Consider the following 27712-nt stretch of genomic DNA (forward strand, 5'->3'; position numbering starts at 1 on the left):
ATCAAATTTGCCAGTGCTTCACAGAGACACACACGCAAGCTTCCACTTCAGCTTTTTATTGAGATGCTGGTTTGCTGTTCCAAAGCCACCCACTCATCCGCCCTTTATCCCGCCGGAGGGCAGCTGTAGCAAGCCAGCCCTGCTGTGTAGGCCAGAGAAGGTGTAAGGCACTCACACACATAAATGCACACTGGGAACATCGCCGTGTACTACATCCAATCTTTGGCCACTCAGGGAGAAGAGATTACATGGTTATAACACAGAGTTGGTGGAGTTAGTGTGTGTACGTGTGCAGGGCTGAATAATACCCATACCTAAGCTGACCTCTTCTGTTCTAGCTAAGACCAGAACATTGGATGTTCCATTAAATCCATTTACCTTTGCTCGCATGTGAGCTTTAAATGTACATAAAGGCATTTTAAGCTTAGGACGACCATGTTGAATAGCAGCTCAGGGTCAGTTTGTTCTACGCTAAGCTCCGGTTGCACGTTTTCATGCGTGGAGCTCATCCAGATTTCCAGCACAAAAGAGCAGCAGTCACAGAACAATATTTAGTTTTGCTTAACAATGCTTTACAGATACCGTATTCAGGAATAACCTTTTCAAATAATTAGTCAAGAGGTGCTTCTCGTGCCACGAACAAACACCAGCTGTGCGGCGCTGCTTTTGCGTGAAAACAATTTCTGGTTATTTTAGGACCTGCTTCGGGGATCCTAGTTAATCAGTTATTTAGATTGCAGTGCATGTTAGAGCGTGCTGTAAAAACAACATAACGAGATGCAAACATAAAGCCGGTCCCTACGGTAAACTTTATTTGCACACTGTTGAGTTGAACTGCTGAGCTGAATTTAATTTCTAAGCATTAAAACTATACCATTAGCAAATAACAGCACAGGGCAGACACAGAAGACTTGCATCAGTATATCAAACACATAAATGGTTGTCACTTTGTATTTATCTATCCATATACTTCTGGTTCATGGGGTGCTGGAGCCTATCCCAGATGCCAGCGAGAGGCAGGTGCACCTTGTCACATAGAGACAGGCAACCCTCACATTCACACCTGTCTCCAGCTAACTGAACCCCATGTATGTTTTTTGGACTGTGGAGGAAGCTCGGGTACCCGGAGAGAGCCCACACATATGCAGGGTTGTAATGCGAACTCTACAATAAATGCCTCAGGCTGGATTCAAACCCAGGACCTTCTCACTGTGATGCGATAACATGCCGCTTTCTCCATGAAAGCCTGACTGGGAAGCTGAAAAAACAAAACACAAATCTATGTCCCAGCTGTGAAAGAAAAAAAAAGATTTGGGTGAGCAAAAATTGATATGAATCGTTTTCTGTGTGTGTATTTATAGGCTGGCTTCCTATTATTTCCATTTGACATTACAGATTTGACAAGTGTGGCACTGTCCTCGCTGCCCCTCCACCTGTCTGACTGACATTTACTTTGACATTGTCTGTACCGCTTGTCACCGCTTCACAGCGTGACCCCACGGTTATCCAATCTCTAATATACTTATTTACCTCAATGCACCTCTGTTACACACGGCTACAATGGTTGCGTCAAAGGCAGATTATGTGCCCTATTTTAATCAAGCACAACAAGTGCAAAGCAGTAGGTTCTCGGCACGACTGTGTGAGCATCTCTAAGCACACCTGCTATTTTGGTTCCCGTATGTGCAGCAGCTCAAAGCTCGTAGTGCTGAAAGAGTTGTGCCAATCACAGTGATGCATGGCAGCAACAGCTCAACAAATAAAGAAACAGCCTTTCCAGGAAATCATATTTTGAAATGTGCTTATTTGCTTTCTTGCATAAGGACTGGAAGCTACTCTCCAGAGAGAGACTGAACTATTTCTCGATGGGTTCACCGAGTGAGTTTTGGAGGCAAGTGAGAGGAACCAGGAAATCACTGCACCTGCCAAGATATTGTCCCACGCAAAACCCCAAGAAAACTACAATTACAGTCTCGACATTACAGGTGACACGAGTGGTATCAATCATCTGGCTCAAAACACAAAAAGAGTATTTTCCGAAATGTCAAACCATCCGTTTAACGACCCACGTTGCGTTTCTATATGTTGCTTGAAAGTCCATACAATTTAATGTAATGTGCCTTCGAGTCTGGCAGCTTGACAGTTTTATTAGCGCTGCACATATAGCGGCTCTCTTAGCATCAGGATCCGGCGTGATCAGCAGTGCCGCAGTTTGACCTCGGCTGTTATTAGGAGATTGTTTGTTGCGGTAATGATTTGTGCCCAGTGAGATCAACAGTAAATGACAAACATGACTGCAAGCGTCAGACCTGCTCTGAGGTGCTCAGACAAACACACAAGACTGCTCTCCCACTCACAGACACACAAAGTGTTCCAGCCAGGGGGCTGCGCTTGTCCAATCGATAGACAAATTAACAACACAAATTAAATGTGTGCAATTACAATGCCCTTGCGGAATGAGCAAAGTTGGCCGGCAGGGAGTCAGATAAGGCTTGCCGAGAGTTTGTGTTTATTTCAACTTTTCTCTTGAACCAAGAGGAGCATATTGTCTCGACTTAATATGGATGTGTATTTGTTGATATTGTGCTGCTATCCCAAAGGAGGTCTGCGTGATGAATTAAAGCCATAAATACAAAAGAAAATGGATTGAGCGAACAGCAGCACACATAAATACACAGATTCGCTTTGGCATTACCTTCAATTTCCACAGCTATGTAGCAGCACCCCCCAGCCTAGCTCTACTGTGGCTTTCAAATGGGAACTGCTGCTGGATGTGGAGATCCAATATGCGTCGGCTGTGGGGCTAGCTAGCTAGCTGACAGATCGTTTATACAAGACGTTCTGTGCTATATTCTCGCTGTTTCGCCTGCTGATTTGTACACAGACTGACTTCTGTGGGAACTTGTGTACATGCGACTGCGTTTGTGTGTTTGTGTGTGTGCGCGCCTTTTAGGAGGGGGGTTATGTGTGTAGCGGTGTGATTTGTAATGCTGTTTATGCAGTCCATATGCTCTCGCTGTGACTCCTGTGTATCCTCGGGCCGTCAGACGAGGAGGACATTTTTCATATTTAAGAGCCCCCCCCTCCACCTCTGTGGGAGTTCAAACCCGACTTGCACACAAAGCATACACTTTCTCGCCCTCTTAGTCTTTCTTTCTCTCACTCTCTTTGCCTCTTGTCGCTCTCAGAGTAGGAGGTAATGAATTACGTATGAGTAGCAGAAACGAAGCACGGTTATGTGGATGAGCCCTTTAAGAGCAAAGTCTTGTCTTAACCCCTGGTACACCCAGAGCATTTAAAAAGAGCGCTGGTCCCTGTGAAGATGTTCCCATCTGGCCTGCCAGCCCGCTGCACTTCCTGCTAACCTCTCAATCCTTTTCTTCTTTTCCTAACCGGCTCTGTTTGTTTGTCTCTGTGTTACTCTTTCACTCAGTGGGCTTCTGTTTGCCAGAGCACCAAAGGAGAAGTTCAACAGTAGTTCTTATGCTACAGTTATGTTGGGAACAATAAAGATTTTTATTACTATGTTATTTTATCAGTGACAGATAAAATAGTAATAACTGCATATCCAGTGACTCTTTACTTAATAAGCAGAAGACAGCTGAGGGATGGAGTGTCTTCTTCACCTTGGTAGGTATATTCCTGGAGACGAAAGTAATCACACAGTGTGGTGTCTCACATCATTCAAGTGACCCGTGGTCTAATTTTTTCAGTGTAGCAGCCGGGACATTTGTGACCTCATAGATGATATCATACTCTTCCGTCAGCTCGCAACAATATCACCAGTTCCTACAATGTAGTTTATAAATAAACCAATAAAAATGCTTTAACCTCCTAAGACCCGAACTCATTCACGGCATGCATTTTTAATTTCTCTTTGATATTTGGGCATATTGGGACCTGATGAATGTAAAAACTACGGAGCCCCGCAGGGGACATGGGAGAAAAAAAAATTAAGACGGACTTTTGCGAGATCTCGCAAAACTAACTCGGGATCTCGCAAAACTTTTGCGAGATCTCGCAAAACTAACTCGGGATCTCGCAAAACTTTTAGCTGCATTCTTCGGACGCCGGCTCGAAGCCGACCGGGAGGTCGAGGCACGATGTGCCGGGAAAGCGGTATTCCTCCCGGTTGTAGTAGGTCGAGACCTACTACAGCCGACCTACAGAGGCGAGATCTCGCAAAAGTTTTGCGAGATCCCGAGTTTGTTTTGCGAGATCTCGCAAAACTTTTGCGAGATCTCGCAAAAGTCCGTCTTAATTTTTTTTTCTCCCATGTCCCCTGCGGGGCTCCGTAAAAAACAAAGAATTGCCAGATTTTTTTTTTACCTAATTTTTGTTTCTAAGAAAAATGAGAGCCACATATGAGGATATTTGTTTAAAATTTTGATAGAACAATAACAGTATAACGTCCTCGTAAGTGGATATCAGGCCCTTGTAGAGCAAAATTGAGTATTTGGTCTAAATAACCCAAAGTGTGGTGTCCACAAGGTTAAATGAGCTTCAGTTCAAAAAGCCAAGATTCGAGAATGTTGTCAGAGATCAAAGATCGCAGAGGTTAACCATGGAGTGAAGCATCCACCTGTGCTGAAGCTTGTATGCCTGTGACAGCGGGGGCTGCACTAGATTTCCTAATTGCTTTTCCTGTTCAGGCTCCAGCTTTTCTCACATCCAGTCGGCAAGAGGAACGGCAGACTGTATATAAAAGACAGTTGTAGCCTCCAGGTCTCGAAATTGAAGTCAGTGGAAAAGTGCACTAAAATTTCGATTCTCTTTAATGGCATCCATGGGGTGACTCCTCTGGTTGCAAAAAAGAAATGTAATTGTTTGAAAGTCTGTGAGAAAACAAAACTATTACTCACTTCTGACATTTTGAGTATATGGGATCATGTCCTAGTATGTCCTTTTTAGCAGCAAAAAGAATGCAAGGTGAAGGTGCTTTTATTGTGAAAGCGATCCAGGAAGTGAGGACAGTGGCCCAGGTTTGTAGCAGATTTTGGGAAACATCAGTGGTGAATAATCCTGACGTTCTGTGGTCGAAATAAACAAAAGGTATTCACACACGCTTTAATTGATGTTAGTTGCTCATTAACAAAAACAACAGAGAATAATTCAATCAAATAAAAATCTTGACTTCTGTGATGATTTTAAAAGATTAAAGCATTTTTTTGTCTGTTTTCTCTGCTCATTACTTTCTTCTCGCTGTTGTTTTGTTTGCATTTTCTGCCCATCTGTTGTCACCTTCTCTCATCTGCTACTTTCTCCCAGCTTTGTCTCTGCTGTCACTTCCCCCCTCCCACCATTACATTTTCCTCATGTCCTCTCCTTGCGTTTTTCCTCCTCCTTTCCCCTCCCGCTTCTCTCCCATCCATGCTTCTTATTCCTTCTTTCCTTGTATTGCGTCTTCCCTGCGTTACTTTCTTGACACCTCTGAAGTTTGTTTTATTCTCCTGGGGAATGTCACGTCAGTCCTGACAGGTAGGCTTCTTGGCAGCGGCGGACAATCAGCTGGTCAATCTGCAGTTGAGCTTGTTTTGGGTGCCTGTTTATGTGTGCACTTTTCTGCACCTGCCTCCACCTGTGTGTGTGTGTTTGTTTGTTTTTTAATACATTCACAAACTGTTTTTCTGTTAGGTTTATGCAGGTGCCCTTTTCTGGCTGTCACTGTATTACCAGCTTGGACTTATCTGGATGCTGCAGTGTTGGAGGGTTTGGGGTGAGCATTGGCATAAAGATAGATTCAAGATAAGAAGAAATTCCCCTGAGGGTGGGGATGGGGCAGTCTGAAGAATTGCAATTGAAAGACTTAGATATGCGAGATAAAGAAGAAAAAAAGTTGAAGGGTCCCAAGCAGGACAGTAAATGAGAAGGGAATGAATGAGGCAGCTTAAATGTCGGGGAATGAGCTGAGCCTAAAGAGAACAATGTACAAGTTAAACAAAGGAGGAAAGCTCTGACTTGAACTGATATATTGAATTTACTCTGTTCTTTTTGGTGAATTGTCTGGCCTTGGCCAAAGTATTAAAATTAATTGGATCATTCCTGAAGTGTTGCATCTACTCATCCTGCAGCTCAATGTCCAGGAAATTGAATGGGAGTTGAGAGGAAAAGAGAGGCCAGCAACAAACTTGCTCTAGCTGACTGCGGTTTGAAAAATGAAAGTGCCAGGGCTTTGTTTTTCTTTTTTCCTATATGAGAGGTAGCGTAATGAAGAATGGGGCTCTCATCACAAAGCCACATCTCAGGCTTGGCAAAGCAATTATAAAAGACCAGCTTATCATGTGCTCACTAGGACCGAATTTCAACAAGTCCTCCAAATAAATAATGATATTGGTCGTTCAGAATGGCCTGTGCAAGCGTTCCACTTTAAACATGTGGAAAGGCCAGTGTGGCTATGGCTGACCTACAGGAAGCTGAAAAGGAGAGTTTGACTCTCTCTTGGTATGTATGTGTTTCTTTAGGTTTCACTTTCAGCAGCTGGTTTTACCCACTGTTACCTAACGGAGACAGGTACTATAGACTGAAATGTTAATACAGCTAAACTACAAAAATAAATAGGTTACTTTATTTGCATCTATTATGTGGAAGACAAATGTTGCATACAGTATTTTATTTTGAATGCCAGCTTTCCAATCTTTTTCATTAAGCAGTCTATACAATAAGCCAAATGCATCTTCATTAATTCCTTTTTAAAAACTGTTATTTAAGCAGCTCTGTCTGGTAATGATGGTGTTCAGCAGGGATGCAACTGTAGATCAGGACTTCTTTTTATGAGCTGCACAATTCTTTAGATGTTGACCGCAAACTGGAGTCATTCTCCGTTGGTGAGGGACATGCTGTGCAGAACCCATATAAAGTGAGATATCAGGTCACCTCTTGCACTCTTTAGGTTTAGGAAAAGATTGTAGAAAGAAAAAGACACTTTTAGAAGGGAGCTGACAACACACTGAAAAACAAACCTATTGAATCTCCTCAGTAAAATTGGTAAAACCGTTTGCATTTGATTTTTTTTTTAGTATATTTTGGACCATGTTTTCAGTAAAGAGTACCCAGACCTAACAGCTAACATACATGCTAATGTCAAATGTAATGTCTAACATTTCTCAATAAATTACACAACTAATAACGTTAGCTCTTAATCTCTTTGCAGTGATAACTGAGGAAACATCCTTCTGAATTATTTTGACTATTTTTTCTTCATTACACCGTAACAATGTGGCAAGTTGGTGCAGGTAAAAAGCAAATGTTAAAAGTTGCTATACCAGGAATTTAACCAAGAACTAATAGTTCAATTCCCAATGCTGTTGGCTTTTGTGCCCATGTGAGATACACTGTAACCAATTAGCTATCTGGTTACTCCCAGAGTTTATTTTTAACACTACAGTTAATGAGTCTCACTATATTAATGCAAGGATGGTCATCAACACACCGCCACTCTACATTCATGGTGTCAGACACGTAGCTACTCGACAAAGCCATCGTCTATCATTGTTCATCATCATTGCTAACAACTCTACTTATTTAAGGGGAAACTTAGGTTTGTTACAAAAAATCAGACACAGGCTCCAGATGTAGATATAAAATGTATTGTAACATTTGTAAAATGTATTTACACTTATTAAATATTATATATGTCATTTTCTGACAAACATTACTTGTGTTAAAAAGAAGAAGAAGAATCTGCATGGGTTGCATTGAACTCTCTGGCATCTTTTCAGTGATAATGTTTTTGCACACAAACATTAAAATAATCACATCTGAATACATGTCATAAGTGAGGCTGATAAAAAAATAATAAAATAAAAACAGTGCTGCACAAAAGCACGGTAAAAAGTGAAAGCTGTCAGTAGAAAGCAATGGTGACTTATTTGAAAGTGGCACAATGTAAAATGTCAGTTACCGTGAAGAAGTTAATGAAAGAGTGAAGCAAGTCAGGAGGTAAAAGACACAGACAGGAGATGAAAGAGTGCTGATAGGCAGACTGACATCGCAAGAAATGCAGCAAGAGGGATGACGAAAGCAGAGCTGAAGTCAGACACACACGGCGGATTGAAGAGCGCTAAGAAGGGAATTTGATTTTTGTCAGCCTCTTTTGACTTCAAACTTCAACTGACTGCAGCGTGAAGACAAATGTCAGAGTGCAGAAGTTGTGAAATCGATGCCAGAGTTTTTTCTGTCTTAATTATAATTCTAACATATACTGAAAGTACTTCACTTCGCCAGACTCGGAGTTAACAGAGAAAAGCCAAATGGGAGTATTCTAAATGAACCCTAAGAACAAATGCTTTAGTTTAAATTAAATACCTAATTCTGGCAGTGGGTGTGTGGGATTGTAGCTTAAGAAGGGGGGGGGCAGTGGGTAAAACTGGGAATAATAAGTTGTTGGACATGAACTGTGACGGCCTATTATTATTTTTAATTGAATATAGCCAACAGAGACATGCTGCCGTATTGACATGAGCCATAATTTCAAAACATAATTACGACATATTTTGTGAAGTCGCTGCAGTCACATTTGTAACTCTTTTCACTAATTTCTAATTGGATCGTACTCTTCATAAGTTTTTTTTCTCACCGCTGGAAAGTGGGAGTGCAGACTGTGGACTAATGGGACAGTAAAAAAGTTCTTAATGTGATGATCAGCTTCATAAGAGTCATGCACGAACTTGACCTACTTTTCACGAGCAATGTCAGAGACAGTATATAAAAGAAGGAGGTAGCTATGGTGGCATCACCCTCTGGTTTAAATGTGTTATGATCAGCAACATCCTGGATTTCTTAGAGCCAGAAGTGACCATATCAGCCAAGTGTAGCGAGTTTTATAGTGTTCCATATAACTTGTACACAGTTTAGTGATTCATATTAGGTGGTGGGGGGACGTCTAGCTGAAGACACCAGCTATAGCTATCTGTATCAGGAGTTACCTGCCAGTCAACACAGCCACACCTCTGTGAATTCAAACTTTACAACTGGATTGGTTATATATGTAATTTAGTGTATTTTTAAATGAACCTCTAGTGCTCATTTCAGGAAATGTAGTTTTGGATACTGCTTCACCCAGAAGTTGCCATTTGAACATTAGAAGTGATAGGAACGACGATGAAATGACCCAGATTTATCCGTTTGCCTTAATGAAAACAGACCCCGGAGACTCTTTGAACACTGTTGGAACCATTAGAGGCCTAAAAATACTTCAATGAGTGGATATATCGGAGACCTTTTTCCACTGAGTCAATAAATTGACATTTAGAAAGTTGTGGGTGAGAGTTCTGATGCAGACTAAGTACAAGCTGCTGTTACGTGAACTAAGAAGTCCCTTCAGTCCCACAGTATAAGCAGATGTTTAGTGTTCACTGTTATGTGTCAGCATGAACTTTTGAAGTTCGGCATGCGTGATGATGGATTGCCAATGCCGGTCGGTCTCTTATTTCCTTACACATGGTGCAAAGCACACAGGCAGTCTTAACCACTTCATTAACTTTTAATTTCCCATTTGAGTAAGTCAGAAAATAGAATGTAATAACTTTTGTCTGATGTTTGTTGACTGCCATGAAGAAAAAAACTAGATCACAGCAGCCTCTGTGCAATAATCCTCATTAGAGCAAATATACAGAGACAATATTGGCAATTTGGTACATTATGTTGGGGTGCATTCTTTAATAAATAACTTTTCATACACCACTTAATTCTTTGGCATACATTATTCTGTTACAGTGGTTTTGCTGCTGTTTTCGAGACTTCAGTACCAGCACCAGATTGGTTGTCAACAGAGCTAAAAAGTGCTCATATTGCAGCTCTGAAAACTAATTTCTCAACTCACCCCTCACCTATCATCCCTCTCGTTTTCTTTCTCTGTCTAGAGCTAATAGACGGGACCCCCACCTTGAAAATCAACCATGGCTCGGGCACAGTGGTGCTACAGTTGCCAGGCAACGTGAACGTGGCAGACAGGCGGTGGCATCGGCTGGATGTCCGCAGCAACAGCAAGGTGGGTCGCTCTCTCCATTTAACAGCAGCCATCATCTATTTAGCAAATAAGTTCAAATAAATTCACATCGCACTGAAAAAAATATTTTTTTTATCCAGTTTTAATGAGATTGTTTTTGTTTTTGTTTTACTTTTAAAGGCACATCTAATATTTTCATGTATTCAAAACACATGGATTTTTCTTTCTTGAATATAATTTGTTCTTACCTTTACCATACATTGCATTCACCTTCTGCAATCATGTATAAATGTCACTGTCTTTGCATTAGGGGATATGATGCAGTAAGTAAGCTGCTCCTTTAGTTGTGCAGATTGTGAGTAACAAGCCTACAGGTCATTTATTTAGGTAACATTAGCACCAGAGTGATTCTGGGTCTTTGGCCCACGTGCTAAGTGATGAATCAACCCAATGTTGGTTGAAATATACTGGCTGCTTTACTTTGTATATACATATAAATGCATGCAATGTGTTATTAATCTTGGATAAAACGACAGTAGTGCGGTCATTTTTTAAAAACTTACCAGAAATGTATTGCACAAGATAGTTAGCAGTTTTACAGGAACACCCTGCTAGTCTGCTCAGCTGTGATTGTAAAGCTCGGAGCTGAAGTCGCTCTTCTGGTTAAAATATGTGATGCACACTTTTGAAATTACCCCAAACATCAGATAAGCCCAGAATAGTCCACTAATATTCCTTCAAAATGTCCTTGTATTTAGAAGATTTAAATTGGTAATTTCTTGGGAATACTTGTTAATTTCTTAACATATAAATGCACATGACAAGTGCCATTCAAGTTGGAATTATTGTTAATTGTTTGACAGTCCAAAATAAAGACTACATGGCCAGCAGGAAGGGGATGGTCATAGCTGGACCACTGATTGTGCCAGAGTCTATAAGAAGGTGACTCTCTGGCTCCCCTGAATAGTAACCTCAGTAAACACTGTTACACCCCGGCCTAGGCAACCGGAGTGCAACACGAAAATAAAAATAAGAAAAAGACACACGAGAAAAAAAACTAAAGCTCTCCACCAAAATCCCAAAACGAAAGTATCGACAAATCTATTTACAGCTATTTACAACAGACTATTTATTTACAACAAACACACCAAACTATTTACAACACGGGGGAGATCGCGACCATGACACACTGAAACACAAGGCTTAAATACATAGAAGGGGCAATCAGGAAAATGGACAACAAGAGGGAAACACAGCTGGGGCAAATTAGAACTGACGAGACAGGGAAAACGTAAACTGAACACACTAAGATAACACAGACTTTCAAAGTAAAACAGGAAACACATAACAGTCACGCCAAAAACAACACACTGACAACACCGAAACGTAACAGTTCCCCCCACCCAAAAATCAAACATTTAACACCAAGTGAAAAGTTTGATCCAGACAGACGAAGCCGATGAAGGCTGGAGCGGTCCCACTGACCCTCCAGCAGACGACGAAGGCTGGAGCGGTCCCACGGACCCTCCAGCGAAGGCGGATGAAGGCTGGGGCGGTCCCACGGACCCTCCAGCGAAGGCGGATGAAGGCTGGGGCGGTCCCACGGACCCTCCCCTCAGCGAAGGCAGACGAAGCTGATGAAGGCTGGAGCGGTCCCACTGACCCTCCAGCAGACGACGAAGGCTGGAGCGGTCCCTCGGACCCTCCAGCGAAGGCAGATGAAGACTGGAGCGGTCCCTCGGACCCTCCAGCGAAGGCAGACGAAGGCTGGAGCGGTGCCTCGGACCCTCCAGCGAAGACAAACGAAGGCTGAAGCGGTCCCTCCAACGGACCCTCCAGCGAAGACGGACGAAGCTGACGAAGGCCGGAGCGGTCCCACCGACCCTCCAGCAGACGACGAAGGCTGGAGCGGTCCCACGGACCCTCCAGCGAAGGCGGATGAAGGCTGGAGCGGCCCTCGGACCCTCCAGCGAAGACAGACGGCTGAAGCGGTCCCTCCCTCGGACCCTCCAGCGACGGCGGACGGCTGAAGCGGTCCCCGGGCCCTCCAGCGATTGGACGAGCCCCCATATGTTACACCCCGGCCTAGGCAACCGGGGTGCAACGTAGAAAAACAAAGATAAGAAAAAGACACACGAGAAAAAAAACTAAAGCTCTCCACCAAAATCCCAAAACGAAAGTATCGACAAATCTATTTACAGCTATTTACAACAGACTATTTATTTACAACAAACACACCAAACTATTTACAACACGGGGGAGATCGCGACCATGACACACTGAAACACAAGGCTTAAATACATAGAAGGGGCAATCAGGAAAATGGACAACAAGAGGGAAACACAGCTGGGGCAAATTAGAACTGACGAGACAGGGAAAACGTAAACTGAACACACTAAGATAACACAGACTTTCAAAGTAAAACAGGAAACACATAACAGTCACGCCAAAAACAACACACTGACAACACCGAAACGTAACAACACTTATACATTTATGGTCTCATTTGCTAGTTTAAAGTTTTATTTTATAGAGCATTAGTGCTCATTGGTTAAATTATTCCCCCATTTAAAAATAAAATACATAACAAAAAAGTGTCCCCATATCTCATCGAGAGGGAGAGACCAAAAATATTGACACTGAAGCTCTAACATGGGAGTTCATTGTTTTATAGGCCATGTCTCTTTTTTATTTACAGTCTTTGGGCCAAAAAATTTACACCATGTCTTTTGAACTGAATGTTCTTTCTGGTATATTTGATAAAGCTGCTGATTTGTATGTATGATCTCAGAGATGAGGTTATATATTTAGTATATGTCCTAGACTTTAAGCATCGCCCATTCGGCTCCACGCAAACCTTTTTAATATTGTTATTTTCCAGGAATCTAAATGGGGAAGACTTCGTGATTAAGTATTATAAAACTGTCTGCAGTGTAGAGTACAAAGGAGGATAATTGCAGACAGATGATTGCAGTAGCCCTCTTGCAACATCTTCTGCCCCAAATAATTGCAAGTTAATTAAATTAGTGTGAAATTGGACTAAATCTTTATGTTGTTAAGATTATTCCGCATATTATTCGCCTGTCGTATATCAATGACAGTTCCTGCTTCTATTATTAGATGCTGTGACATAATGAAAGCTGCAGTGTCACTGTAGGCTTTGGGCGCCTGGCTGCATCTCAGCCTTCTTTCATCCTAGCATCCCACTTCAGTACCACTTTAGAGCACTTCAGTAAAAGCACAGGACTGAGTCACATTTTTTTACACACACGGCCAGTGTGAAGCCTTTTCATATTCAGCTCCATCAGAGGCCTCTCGAAAACCTAAAATTGAATAATTACACTTATGTCACCCTTAATTTATAAATGGCTTAATTTAGCTCATTACTCAAAGACCTGCAATGTTCCACAGACCGCCCTTCAAAAGCACACTTATTACGCTGCCTTGAGTTCAGATTATAAGAAAGGAGACGCCGTTAGAGAGCGTTCACTCTCGCTACTCACTAGTGTGACTAAAATTTGTGTCTCATTTATGGCTTTTGCCAAACTATTCAATTCGGTAGAAAACACCAATTTTGTTCACTGTTTTTTTTTAAATTTCTTTTGAATGAAAGGAAAACAGCTTCAGGCTCAGCTTCCCATCACCACACATACAAACACAGGGAAATTTGTTCGATATTGAGAATGAGAGCAGCCAAAGGAAAGCATGCAGTGAGACTTTCGGGTAATGCGATAGCATTATTCGGAATCGCGTGAACACTAGAATGCATTCAGACTTTTGTTATTACAGCGAGGATTATTCTGCACCACAATGGTATTATTCTAAATCACATGTGAATCTATTCATTTGTCCTGAATAGTCAGCTGCGGCTTATCCAACCTGGTTGTGTGACAGCATGAGATCCAAAGCAGGAAGGACAGAGCTGTTGTTGGGAGATTTACTCTGTGATTCAGCAGCCAAGAACCAAGAGCAGTGTTTTTGTTTTTTTGTTTTCTTCAAATTAAGTAACATTTGTGAAAATGATAGATCCAAAGAACCATTGTTTCGCTGTCCTTCATTAAGAATCACATTGATAAATAAGTAAACCACGGTCTGCTAACAGGAACATGACTTGATTAAACTAAAATAAATTATTTACATAAAATCTGCAGCGTTAGCTGTTGATACAGAGTTTGTATTCATGTTTAATCATGCAAACACGTACTGTTTACGTTACTTTATCGCTGCATGTAAACCCTGTTTTAAAGTGAAATTATCATTATTATTATTAATGATGTAAATATGAGAAAAAACGTGCCAAAATCATACTCGAATGAATGATGTAGGCATCATATTTGGAATCTGTTTTCACACAGAGGTGATACCAGCAGGTGTAGAAACAAAACAACACATAAATGCTGTTCTATGCTGCCTGGTGTGTTTGTTAATCATCTGTAGTGAGTGTTATCCAAATCACAGAGTATTCTTCTTTTAACTGATTTATAACTTTCAATATCTGACAGAAAATAGAATTGGTATTACCAAGCATAATGACATTTTTTCTGTGTGTTCCTGACGTATGTCTGAAAGCTTTTATCGTGGATGTGTGAAAAGTAAGTTAAAGGTGTTGTTTTAGCACACTGATGACTGAAACTGTGCTGGCACATACGGGCTTTTTATCCAGCCGAGTAATTATAATGATTTCAGCGCCAACTTTTTTGGAAGGTTAAGGCAATGGACCAGATTTCCCCCAAAAATTATTTTCAGCCCTCTTACATGCTTTATTCTTTTTTTTCCTGTGATGTGAGCCATCGGGTAGCTGTGTGTTTGGGTTAAAACTTTACTAATTACCACAGGAAGGAGGAGGCATGTTTACTGAGAGGTAAACAGCAGATGGAATAAAGAGTCTAGTTAACTGGAATAAGCTGCTGTGGCTTCTGCTTAATCGCATTCTTGTTAAGGCAAGTCCACATGTTTAAGTTGTCATGCAGCAGAGCAGTGCAGCATGCACTAATGAAAGAAATATGAGTCAGATGCCGTTCTCACCATGGTAATAATGCTGAAAGTACGCTCGTTACAGTTCAGAGAAATGACTTATTTGTGATTTATTGAAGCATTATTTGAGTACATCGTGCGCTGGTTTGTTTTCTCTGCAGGAAGTACGTTTCACCCTGGATCGATGCTCAGGGGCAGCGGTGAAGGAACTGGTGGGTAGCTGGTTGACCTCTCAAGACCACTCTTCCTGTGAAGTGATGGGTGTTACGCCTAACACCGACAGGTAAAAAGAAGCACCTGAACAGATGCGTGCACACCACAGACTTTCTCACTGCCTCAGACTTGATTTGCTTGTAATTTGGCCCATGTGTTAGCAGGCTACCATTTTTCAACAAGACTGCAAAAAAGAAAAAGTGTCCTTCAAAGTTCGATTCTGCTGCTTTCATGGTGGCTTGATTCTACTTCTGAATGCTCTCCAGCAGTGGTTGGTTGTTAGTGCTGGGTGACCGGCTCCACCGAAGAAAAAGCTAAATCACAAACATTTGCAGTTTCTTTAAGTCTTGTCACTTTGCATGGTGAAAGTTACAGCTGCGTTGGTCATTTATTTTATAATGAGAACTAAATATTACGCTGTAAAATGAACGTATAGCCGGATGAGACTGTATGCTCTCTCTTTGCCATAAAACCTCAGAATTATTTTTGCAAAAGTAACAACGAATTTAACCCAAAAATAAATTATACACCAGATTTAATAGAAACTGTTTGTGTTGTCTTTTATGAGTTTATATACAGAACATGTGATTAAAAAAACAAAAACATATTTGTTTCATGATAAAAACTATGAAAATCTACCAGTAAGCTTTATTGTAATTGTAAAAATGATAATTATTCAAAACTATTTGGCTCAGTGTCACAAAATCTACAACATTTACATTTAAGAAAATGCAACATCCCATTGTTTATATGGGATGTCGTATGCATATATACATTTAAGCCACAGACCTTTTTTGTGCCACAGACCAGTTTAATGTCAGACAATATTTTCACGGACCGGCCTTTAAGGTGTCGGCGATAAATATAACAAAATAAAATGATACGACCAAGACAAAAATTGTGGTATTTTGTAAATATAATAATAAACGTGAATTCACTTTATTAGCAGCGTCCTCCTGAAATGCGGCAACAACATTGAGAGTAACATCCTCCTCTCTGCCCCTTAATGCTCTCTGGTCGCTATGGTAACGCGTAAATATTTCTTTAAAAATATTAAATATTTTTTTAAAAAGACACAACTACAACACGGGAAAACACCCAGAGAAACCGAGTTAACGATAAAAACCCTGAAAACCATAAATTTCACACCCGAACCTCAGCTCTCGTGGCCTGGGATCAGTCCGTGGCCTGAGGGTTGGGGACCGCTGATTTAAGGAACTGCAAATGTAAAGAACTGTCCAAAGTTTTTCAGTTAGCGTTGCAGCCCCATAGACCATCGAAGTATGGTATTAATATTAACAACTAATTTTACTGTTTGGCTGTAATTGTAGTGCTCTTATCAGCGTTCTATGTTTACCAAATGATTGTTGCCATTCCCCTGCGTCTGCCTGCTGTTTGGACGGGGTTGTAGCCCCAAAAACATTAACTTAGATGAAAAATACTCTTGCTGCTGGACAACGAACGTCTATCCTCTGAGATTCTTCCACAGACTGTGGATACTCGTGACAACACCGACAATCAGAGATGGAGAATAAGATTGTTGTTGTTGTTTTAGAGCAGCAACTTCTCTTTCATAAAGAGACAGAAAAAGAAAATAAGGGGCATCCAGAAAAGTAAAAAGAAGATTTACGCCACATTTTAATTAGGCGACTTAGCAGAATGAACCAGCAGATTTTGTTTGCTGATAACATGTTCGATTTCCTATTTTGAACTGCAAACGGCTGATTAAAATAAGACTGTTAAGTGCTAAAGCAGCAGGTTCAGGCTCTTTCTCATTGCTGCAAAGTCTTATAGTTTTCTGTTTCATCCTTCCTTGCTTTTTGAATGCTTCTGTCACGCTGTGTGTTTTAGACACCTGAACATGAGTCAGGTGCTTCAGCTCGGCGGTGTGAACGAGGACATCCCATACATCTACCCCCAGCTTCAGCACAAACACTTCACCGGCTGCGTCCGTAACCTCATCGTGGACAGCAAGGTAACACACTTTATAATACAATGGCACGCACGCACACCCATACATAACCACACAACCATTAGCACACCAGTATGTAAGCAAAGTTAAACTCACACCTGCACTCCAGCTGATAAATGGATTAATAACAGGCTTCGACATTCACAGTCCCCTTGTGCCATGTGAGAGATGGGTTTTTATGCTTTTAACTGTAATCTCAAAGAAATTTCAAATGTTACACACATGCACTTTAAGAGTGAAATGGAATATGAACCTTTCCCCTCCTACCCAGTCTGACATCAAATCGAGACTTTCAAGTAACCAGCTCTGCCGGAGTTAAAAAGTCAAGGACTCTATACTCAGCCATGACAATCTGAGCCCAGCCCCAACAAAATCCAAATCATTTCTGTATGAACACAGGCTTCTCTTATGATAGCCTCGTGTGAACCTGCAGTCTTCTGAAGCCTGAAATTTTGGTTAAAATTGCACGTTTTGCTACAATTTTTGGTTATGAATCAAATAAAGCTGTGACTGCTAAATTTTGCTCCTGTCCATCTAAAACTGCTGAGCCTCGGCTGCTTTAACTGGTATTTAGACATAAATGTCAGGCTTTTCAGACTGGATTGCCAAAGATTGTGTGAGATGTGGGTTCCCTGATAATCAAAACTCACATGGCAGAAAATTAGAAATTAAATGGGTCTGCTTGGAAGATGTTTGACTTTCAGCTCCAAATAGGTTATGTGTTACCTATTAAACTTTTTTAAATTACCTTTGTTACTCGCTGCTTGTGATAATGTCACATTCTCACTCTGCATCTGTTCAATAGTGGCATTTATGATTCAGACTTCGTTTAAACTGTCCTCCACAGTTAGATGTGTTTTCAATCTGGTGGAAAAATGTCATCAGAATTTTGGGCAATATTGTCTTAATATCTGAAGGTAACAGGGGGCATAGGATACTTGGGTAGGGTGGTGCAGACAAGGATTGTGGAGTGTGTCTCACATGTGCAACTGTTGGGTAGTGCTAGTCCATCTCTATCATGGCATGTCTTCAGGTGCTGAAGGGTGCCCCAGGTTGTAGATGGCTTGTTTACCTTGGGAGGCCTGTGTTGTATTCAAAGGGTGAGCAACTAAACTCTTAACACCAACCGACATCTTCGTTGCGCCCTGCTGGAAGGAGGTGGGCCAAACTGATCCAGAGACAAGCACAACTAGAGGCATCTGTTAATAACCACCACAGTTAAACTTCCTCTGTATAGATTTTGTTGGTAGCAGACCTTTCATCATCTTTCCTGGAGGTGAAGCTAACTTGGATTGAGTTTGGGGTTAGTGGAGGTAAAGCTGTAAAGAAAAGGTGTGCACTTGATTTCTAACATTGTATAAAAGATTTACATAGGCAACTTGTTCTCTCATATTGGTTTCTGGGGTATGCAATAATGTGAGGGTGTCGGCTGCCACCTTGTTAGTGGTCAGATGTTACCATATTTAGATAATACGGTAGCTATGGTTGCTGGCTAACGTAGCTAGTGCAGCTAGCTAATGTAGCTAGTGCGGTTAGCAATCTGCATCACACAGACAGACAGCCATGTTATGTGTCAGATAGCTCTCAGTCAGTTCAGTGACTCCAGTAAAGAGAAGCAATCCCTAAAAATAGCCATTCACCTATAGCAGCCAATCAAATCATAGCTTTGTAACAGGGAAGTCTGCAGGTAGACTCACTTTTGTAGGCAGTTTCAATGTCCATTAGGGGAACTTTGCAGTTGTGGCACTTTGGCGTGTGCGTCAGAGGTTACCGTTTGGACAAAAGGAAAGACTCACTTTAAAAACAAAGGAAATAGTAATTTCTTTATTCCAATTATCCTTTTTATCTTTTTTCATGATTGCTGGAAGCCAACAGTGTTTTTAAAATCAAATAAAATCACCCAGTTCTGTTTTGACTGCATGTTGCAATCTGCTGCAGCTAGGGTTGCCAACTCCCTGAAAAATAAATAAGGGACACCTCGTGGCCAGGGCCGGGCAACCCAGTTGTCTTCACCCTTCCCAGTGTGGTAGCTCTTTTTTTTTGTGTGTGAAATTATTTTTTAACCATTTGACTTGAATTTGATTTAAGCAGATGCATATTCTTTGTGATATGAACTCATGTGAAACAAATGATCATTTAGCCATTTATTTTTAGCTCAAAATGACAACATTAACACAGTAAAACAGGTCTCTTTCTTAAACAGAAGCCTGTCATGCTTAGCTTTTGAGGATATAAGTAAATCTTTCTTTAAAAGAACTCTGTCCTGCTTAACTTAAAATTATATAAATTAATAGAAAACAATAGAACAAAATCATTCTTGTAACTGTGCACATTTAGTGCATTTAGTACAACTGGCTTCAGTTGAGGTATTATTTCAGCTTTTCTAAAGCTAATCAGGTTTGTAAACCCACTTGTTCCCATGATTACGCATCATAACTCATCATCATTATTCATCTATGTATTACTTTTATTTATTAGTGATCTATTTGTTGTAATCATCTATCCTTGCAGTTGTTTATTACACAAAATAAGTTATATTATCACACTTCTGGCCACATAGCGCTGATATTCACTGCACATGCCCATATTAACCTTAACCAGAGGGTTTAAACAACAAACCAGTGTTTACATACCATATCTGCTTCTGCCGTGGCCTGGTGGACAAGAAATTGGTTAAGGGTTCCCCGAGCTTTCACGCCCCTCATGTTCTTCATGTGCCCACCACTAGAAGCATGCCTATGGAAAAAGTGCGCCGGCACACAGTGCAGTGCGCTTTAAAGGTGTTATGGTGTATTTTCCCAGCCAGGTGTTTCCCTTTTCCCATTCCTCCCAGTACTTTTGCAGCCTATTTTTCTTTCTCTGAGCGAACAAACATTGCTGCTCTAATGCTGGGCTCACACTGTGCGATTTTTGGCCCATTTTGAGCCGATTTTTGAGTCGTGCGACCGATTTGGTGATCGGCCCGATTTTGGCCTTCATCGTGCGTCGTGTAGTATACGTGGGGTAACGAGAAGCGATTAACACCTCGAGCAGCTCCCGATCATCAATCGCTCGTGAGCCGCTCACACTGCTCACGCGCAAACACGTAAACGTCGGTGAAAAAGACGGCGCAGCACGGCAGTGCAGCGTGTGATCTGGACACAAGTGATGGAGGCACAACTTGTAGAACTTTGGAAAGCTCATCCGAGCCTTTTCGATGTGGCATCACAAAATTATCACGACCACAACAACCGTGAAAATAGTTGGATCTACATTGCTGCTCAGTCACAGCTGCCTGATCATGTTTTTTATTAGCAATTTAGCAAAGTTGATGGTGGTGGTGTGTCTGTGTGAGTGAAAGACGGAGAGAGAGAGCGACAGATTTTCTGTTATAACCTTCATGTTATGGAGGCACAGTGTGAGCACTCAGGTCGCATCAGAGCATCGGGCCGTATAGTGTGAGACCTGCATCGTGACCTACCAACTTCTAACCCCTGCGAGTCAATCGTGCAGTTTGAGCAGGAGCTGAATAACGCGACTGAAAAAAATCGCACAGTGTATGTCCAGCTTTAGGTGTACTGTCGTCCGAGACTTGCACCGCAGTGTCGGCGTTTGTTTCCCTGTTGGCCATGCTTCTTGTTGTGGTCATCTGTTGTCTTCCGGTATTTTCTCCGTAAGCGACCTTTCCTCGACCAATGAGATGAGCGGTAATCTGAATTGTCATACTCGAATTGTCATAAGTGTGCTGTCAGCTCATTGGTCACAAAGCAGGAGAGGGGCTGGGAATTATGCTTTCCAACAAAGCGTTAATTCCATTAACATTTATAGACTACTTTTGATTCTCACTGTATTACGGGACAAAGTGCGTCCCTTATTAGCTCAATACGGGACGTGTGCTTTTGTTTCTAAATACGGGACGATTCCGTATTTTAAGGGACGGTTGGCAACCCTAGCTGCAGCTACTAATTTAAATTAAGTGAGAGAAGTGAACAACGGGTAGTAGCGTATTTTTGCTGGACCATTTCAGGGAAGTTATTCAAATGTTGGAGTGGAAGATTTTGACTAAATGCACACTTTTATTAAAAAAACATCACAGGAAATTTATGTGGACAGGCCTGGTATGCTTTTAAATGCAGATGAGCAAAATAGTTTTTCTCCTGCTGATTCCGCTTCCATCGCATTATGCCAGCACTGCGTATGATGGATTTCTTTCTTAGAGTTAAAGCACATGAGCCCCACATAATGGACGTGGAGGAGATCATATTTCTAGGTATAAAACGGAGATTGGTTTGTACAGTTTAAGATTATATTCTAAATAATTTATGAAATTATATTTCACTAGTCATAACAGAGTATATTATATGGCTCAGTGTTGAGAGAATTACTGTGAGACTGCTGTTCATCATTGTCTGGATTATGGTCACTCTCTAATGTGCGTGTGTGTGCGTGTGTGTGCGTGTGTGTGTGTGTGTGTGCGTGTGTGTGTGTGTGTGTGTGTGTGTGTGTGTGTGTGTGTGTGTGTGTGTGTGTGTGTGTGTGTGTGTATAGAAGTAGTGAGGACCGGGAAAACACTGAAAGCTGGCTCAGAGTGGGTTATTTGTGGCTTGCCTTCAGCCGGGTACACATGAGCATTTAATGCGCTAGGACCGCTGAGTTAATTGATTAGCCCGACCAGCCAACCAATAAAAACAGTCAATAATGTGAGCCTAATATCATGAGCCAACTACTACACAACCTCTCTGTCACTTTAGTCCAATACATGTTCCGTTTAATGAGGTCAGTGTCAGCACAAACGGGTTCATTACCAGGCATATGTCGCTCTCTCGGTGTCCTGCAGACACATCCTCTGTTTCCAGCATTAAATAGTAATTGGTTGTTTGCTAAAAAAAACAGTCATGATGCAGAAGTTTTAAACACATAAAACTGTGCAACTGACAAGTTTCCATCATTTAGTGTGTGTGTGTGTGTGTGTGTGTGTGTGTGTGTGTGTGTGTGTGTTTCCTTCTTTTTTCTTGTGGTCCACTCATATTCTAAGGACTCCTCTTCAGTCTGCTAATAAGGTATTTCTGTGTATGCAGGTGTGTCTGTGTGTTGCTAAGTAATAACCCAGGTGTTTTGTGGGAAAGAGCAGTTATTATTCTGCACACTTATGTTTAAATGAAAAACAACCTTGGCCGGTCAATTCAAACATCCTTTCGTTCAGCACTCCGGTAAGGTGTGAGGAGCCACGAGGCCTCTAGGGGTGGCTTTTAGAACTGTTGTCTCTATAAACACAATTTATTTGTATCCATTCAGTAGACAATTTGAAAGCTCTGTTAAGATGTTGAATCTCAAGAGCGGCGATATTAAAGGATATAAGTCTGTCTTTCTGCAGTGCTGAAGGCTTGGAGTTAGTGTGGTTTACCTTAGCCAGGGATGTAGCAGGAGGCTGCACAAACACTGTGTACTAATGAGAGGAATCTGCATGATGTGTGTGGGCGGACATGAGTATAATAAATCCCCAAAAGCATGCAACAGTAGGCGTGCTGATGATTAATAATGTTGATGGACATGTTCCGGCATTGTATGATTTTTATTTTTTTCCTTTTCCTCTGGTGTTGTTGTTCCTTTCCTTGCAAAAATGCTCCAGTGTGTCATGTTTGTTGCTATAGCAACATCATCTGTTTCTGCATGGGTGTGAGTGCCTGTCGATGAGGTAAAAAGGTAGCTGATGTTGATATGTCCTCCTCACCGGCAGTATGGGTGGGAATCAGACGAGCTCACTGCCGCGGCACGATGTGAACAAAAGCAACGTTATCATGACTTTTAGTTTTTATGTACGAATCCAAAACTAACAACACAAAGCAGGGATTAAGAAAAACAGCCCAAAGACAGTAAATGCAATTGCCACAGTGAAGTGAAGGCTACAGCGCTACAGGCCTGACTGCTCACCACTGCCTATTAAAATTTGGTGTCTCAGTAGCTTTAACGTCACTTGTGTTAGCTCAGCGTTGGCATACTGTCTGCACAGATGTTTACAGAGAGCTGATGTTGTGTTAGCAGCATATTATTGGGGCAATCGTAGCTCAAGCGTTGGGAGTTCGCGTTGTAATCAGAAGGTTGCCGGTTCGAGCCCCGGCTTGGACAGTCTCGGTCGTTGTGTCCTTGGGCAAGACACTTCACCCGTTGCCTACTGGTGGTGGTCAGAGCGCCACACTGGCAGGGGCGCCAGTGTCCGGCAACCTCGCCTCTGTCAGTGCGCCCCAGGGTGGCTGTGGCTACAATGTAGCTGCCATCACCAGTGTGTGAATGTGTGTGAATGGGTGGATGACTGGATGTGTAAAACGCTTTGGGGTCCTTAGGGACTAGAAAAGCGATATACAAATACAGGTCATTTACCATTATTGTTTCCGTTTTGGATGCAGTTGCATTTCACCATTGTGCTCTTGCCCATTCATTAAATAAAAATAAAAGTAATGTCTGTACCTCCAGTCCTCAAAGCTGTAAGATCACGTCACCATTTTCCTCTGTATCCACCCGCTATAAGGCTAATTGCTCATACAGAAAAGCAGAGCTGCATGTTTGAATCTTTGTACACAGGCGGAGTGAAGACAGCATCAGGAACTATATACTAATTGTCCTTTATAAGTTATTTATTTAGAGAAATTAATAATGTATTTACAGAAATAACACTTTATTCCAAAAACACCTGCCTGCAACCTGGAATTGGCTAATCAGTCAATCCTTAATTGGAACAAAATCACAGTTGACCATGGTCAGCTAGCATTAGCATTAGCATTAGCTTTGCCAAAGCTGCACAGTTATTTCTACTGAAGAGTAGCAGCTCATCCATAACATCATTCTTTCAGTTGTTCTCTAAAATCCTGTCTGGGTTTAGTTTGAGTAGATGGGTTGATGTATTCTTCAGTATTTTGGGAAAATCTAAAGAACATCTTGCCTGCCTATATGTATGTTAGCTACAGTCTGCGGTAATGTGCACACAGGTTTAGTTCATATGTATAAAACTCTCACATTGCTAACAGACACAGTGTTACTGAAAGTAAGGAGCTTCTTATGAAACCAAGCTAGTAAACCAGTAGAGAGATTTTGGGAGGCAGAAAAAGCTATTCAGAAGCTGCTGAATTTTTCCACAGAATCTGCAAGGCCGCTGAGCAAAGCAAACGTGGTTCATTCTCATGTCTTGAACATTTTTTATGATAGTTTTAGTATGAAAATCTACCAGTACAAAGGTACAAATTTAAGTAAGTTTTTTGGCTTGAAAAATTCTCATCGCAGTTCCCATTGACTAAATTAACACTGCATACCATGTTGTCTTAATTAAAACCAGTGAAGTGTGGTGCATGGCTGCATGTAACCTAAACAGGAAAAGGTGAATGAATTAAAAGGATAAATGAGACTGGAGTAAGCCCGGTGGTAATAGTGAGGTTGCATCCAGGTAAAAAGACAGGAAATGATTTCCTTTTAATATGCTTCTATTCTGGAGCTACCTCTCTGCCTCTCTTACCCCTGCTGTCACTCACCTTTGTCCGTTTTCCACTTTCTCCATCCTCGTCTTATCATTATTCTGCTTTCCTTTCTCCCTTCAGCTCTCAGAGTAGCATTACAGCTTTAAGGTTTTCTGTGCTTTTGACATATCTGTCACTACATTGTTAAGTAGGGAGGTGTGCAGTTACAGCACACTGACTAATAGCTTTTTGAGTGCTACTAGCTATGATTCGAAACTTGATTTACAGAGTTTCTCAGCAAAAAGTTTACCTCATAACAGAAGTTACAGAACACTGTGGACAGATGATGTTTTCTCATTTCACCAAAATATATATTCAGCAAAAAAAGTTCTGTATGTTTTTAGGAAATCATAGTCTAGATATTGCCTTGTATTGCATTGCATTTTGCTTTTGGCAGGCATGGACACTGGGAGCAATTTAAAGCAGCTAAAATATCTTCTTTCAGACAAGTGAGGGAGTGAAATAAAACCAACATGTGGATGGCGAACTAATAAAAAAAAAAAGAATTTTTAACGATATGAAACGACATCATCTTACCACGTTGTAAATTTGAATTCAATACTTATAAAGACTCATTTCATGCTGTTTAGGTGACATTATGCCTGACTTCTGCATGTCATTGTCAGCCATCTTCATTATCACTTCCTCCAAGGTGTGACTGAAGTGCTTCAAGGTTCAGACATTTTGGGTGAAACTTCACTCTTTGCACGGCACACTCCAGCTGCATGCTTTTTCATTTAGAATGTATTTTCACTTTGTGTACATTTTTATACGCAACACCTGAAATTAATCGTGGCAAATATGGCATCCTGCTGCGTCTCTTTGTGGGGGTGTGACACTGTTTTCAGCTCAAGCCGTAATTTGTTATTCATGAAGAAGCAGCTGTATTTTTGAGTTGAGCTCATGTATCAGCCAGTGCTGTGCTCAGTCGAATCAATGGCAGACACGCCAATATGTCTTTCTGCTTTAGAATGCAGATGTTTGTCTTTCAGTCCTTGGCGATCAACATGATCAGCTCAACCCCAGAAAATTGTGGAGCTGTAGCATTTAAAGGTCAACAACCAATAAGAGCCCTCTTTGCTGGAGGTCAGAACCAATCAGCAGCTCCCTGATGGCATGATTCATTTCACTTTACAATCGTTCACATTCCTGCATCCTCTCTGCAGCACAAACACTCATAAAGTTTGGTCCTGGCAGGGAGGTGACTGAACATATTAATGTATTTTATGACATCCGATTGTAAGCGTTCAAGGTTCCTCTGTCCTTTCAGCTCTCCCTGTAGGTGGTCATGCTGTTTCTCTGGTCAAGAGTTTGGTTTCATCATTGTGACGAGAGACTCTGAGAGACAGAGAGATGACAATTTAAAGAAAGAGACTGTCTGAGTTTATGTCTTTCAGTGTATTTTAGAGTTTTCTTCCTCAATCGATTCATTTTCATTCTCTTTGACTTTACTTACCTCTTTCGAATATTCCGACTCTCCCTCTGGCTGCTGACCCCCTTATACGTCTGTCCCGTGTCTTCCCTAATCCCATTTTCTCTGCTGTCACTTTGCCTTTTTGCCTTCTGTATGTAAGCTACTTACTTCTTGGCACCTCTCCCTATTGCCTTCCTCGCATCTCAACTTTTCCACTTTTTCTTCCCTCCTATTTCCGCCTCGTTTTCCTTCTTGCTTTCTTGTTGTTTTACTTTGTTTATATTTTTCCAATTTCACTTCATATCCAGTTTCTCCTTTCTTCAACTTTACCTTCTCTAAATTTACTAATCCTCCCATCTCCTCCCCTGTATCTCTTCCATTCAGCTGTATGATTTGGGCTCCCCGGCCGACTCGCAGTCCAGCTCTCCAGGCTGCCTGACCACAGATAGCAGCTGTGTCAACATGGGCTATCCATCCTGTGGCCACCGGGGTCGCTGTCACGGTGAGTGGGGCTCCTTCAGCTGCCAGTGTATACCCGGATACACAGGACACCAGTGTGAAGAAGGTATGCCAATTTTTTATTATTTTTGTTTTACATTATGCAATAAAATGTTGTTCTTGACAGTAACATTAAAAAGAAAAGAAAATCATCCATGTGGCCTCAAAGATCATTTACTCCCTGTTGACTATGTCAGATTACAGTATGTGAAACGAACACATATTTGGTCATTGTCGGACAAGGAGTTTGTGCTATCACAAAATCGCTCTAAATGCTAAAATGCACACGTCCTTCCCAGCTTATCACTTCAGCTGTGTCACATGGTACAGGCTGTTTCCTCCAACAGCTTCAAGGGATCCTGAGCAGCTTTATTTTCAGTGTAATGTTTTGGTCTTCAAGGCTATAGTAAACATGGCTGTCAGAAATTTTACGGTTAACATTCCCATAAATATTGTTGACGAGAACCCCCTGTTTTGTTACCGGGTAACCTAGACTGTAAAACAGAATAAAAGCTGTGTGGCTCCAAGGCCACAACAACTATGGCAAAGGACGCAGCAGCTGAGGGTGAACCAAAGCATTTAATAAATTAGCTGAGGATGCAACTACAAACATGGAGCACTTCAGTTAAGCTGTTTTCACACAAGCAGCCCTGAACTTTTCCAAGAGCTATCCAGGGGAGCTGGATATGTGAACAAATACATCCAGGCTAGACGTTTTCTTTAACCTGCCAACTCCCGTATACAAGGTTTGTGTTAATGTAAGTTTGTGCCTGTGTGTGTGCTGTGCAATTAACACTAACAAGTGGGTATGATGTGTGGCACCTACCACATGCTGCATCCTGGCAGCGCCACGACACATCACATTTCTAGATGTCTGAACACATGTGAAAGCGGACTATTTCCTGCTGCGTGTTGCATGTGTGAAAGCGCAACTGTGGAAAATAACCCAACTTTATTCACCTGGAAATGCCAGAAGTTAATGTTTTAAAATAGTTTTAGTGGCATTCAGTTCATTTCAGTTTTATTTGCACAGCACCAAATCACAACAGTCTCCTGAAGATACTTTATATTGTAAGGTAAAGAGCCTAAAATAGCAGAGAGAGACTCCAACTATCAAGTGACCCCCTTTTATCAAGCACTTGAGACAGTGGGAAGGAACAACTCTATTTAAGAGGGACATAAGACCAGCTGAGAAACATAATCTCTCTCCA

At 41.5% G+C, this 27712-nt stretch overlaps 1 protein-coding gene across 1 annotated transcript in view; it reads left to right on the forward strand.

Annotated features, from left to right (window-relative positions):
- LOC113026743 (neural-cadherin) overlaps positions 1-27712 on the forward strand; it is a 337047-nt gene that overhangs the window by 242894 nt on the left and 66441 nt on the right. The window contains exons 28-31 of the mRNA XM_026175859.2: positions 9861-9988; positions 15082-15203; positions 16985-17108; positions 26388-26568. Coding sequence (XP_026031644.2) covers positions 9861-9988; positions 15082-15203; positions 16985-17108; positions 26388-26568 — 555 coding nt within the window. The remainder of the gene's footprint in view (positions 1-9860; positions 9989-15081; positions 15204-16984; positions 17109-26387; positions 26569-27712) is intronic.

This window comes from Astatotilapia calliptera, chromosome 1, assembly GCF_964374335.1.
Source record: "Astatotilapia calliptera chromosome 1, fAstCal68.1, whole genome shotgun sequence".
Lineage (NCBI taxonomy): Eukaryota > Metazoa > Chordata > Actinopteri > Cichliformes > Cichlidae > Astatotilapia > Astatotilapia calliptera.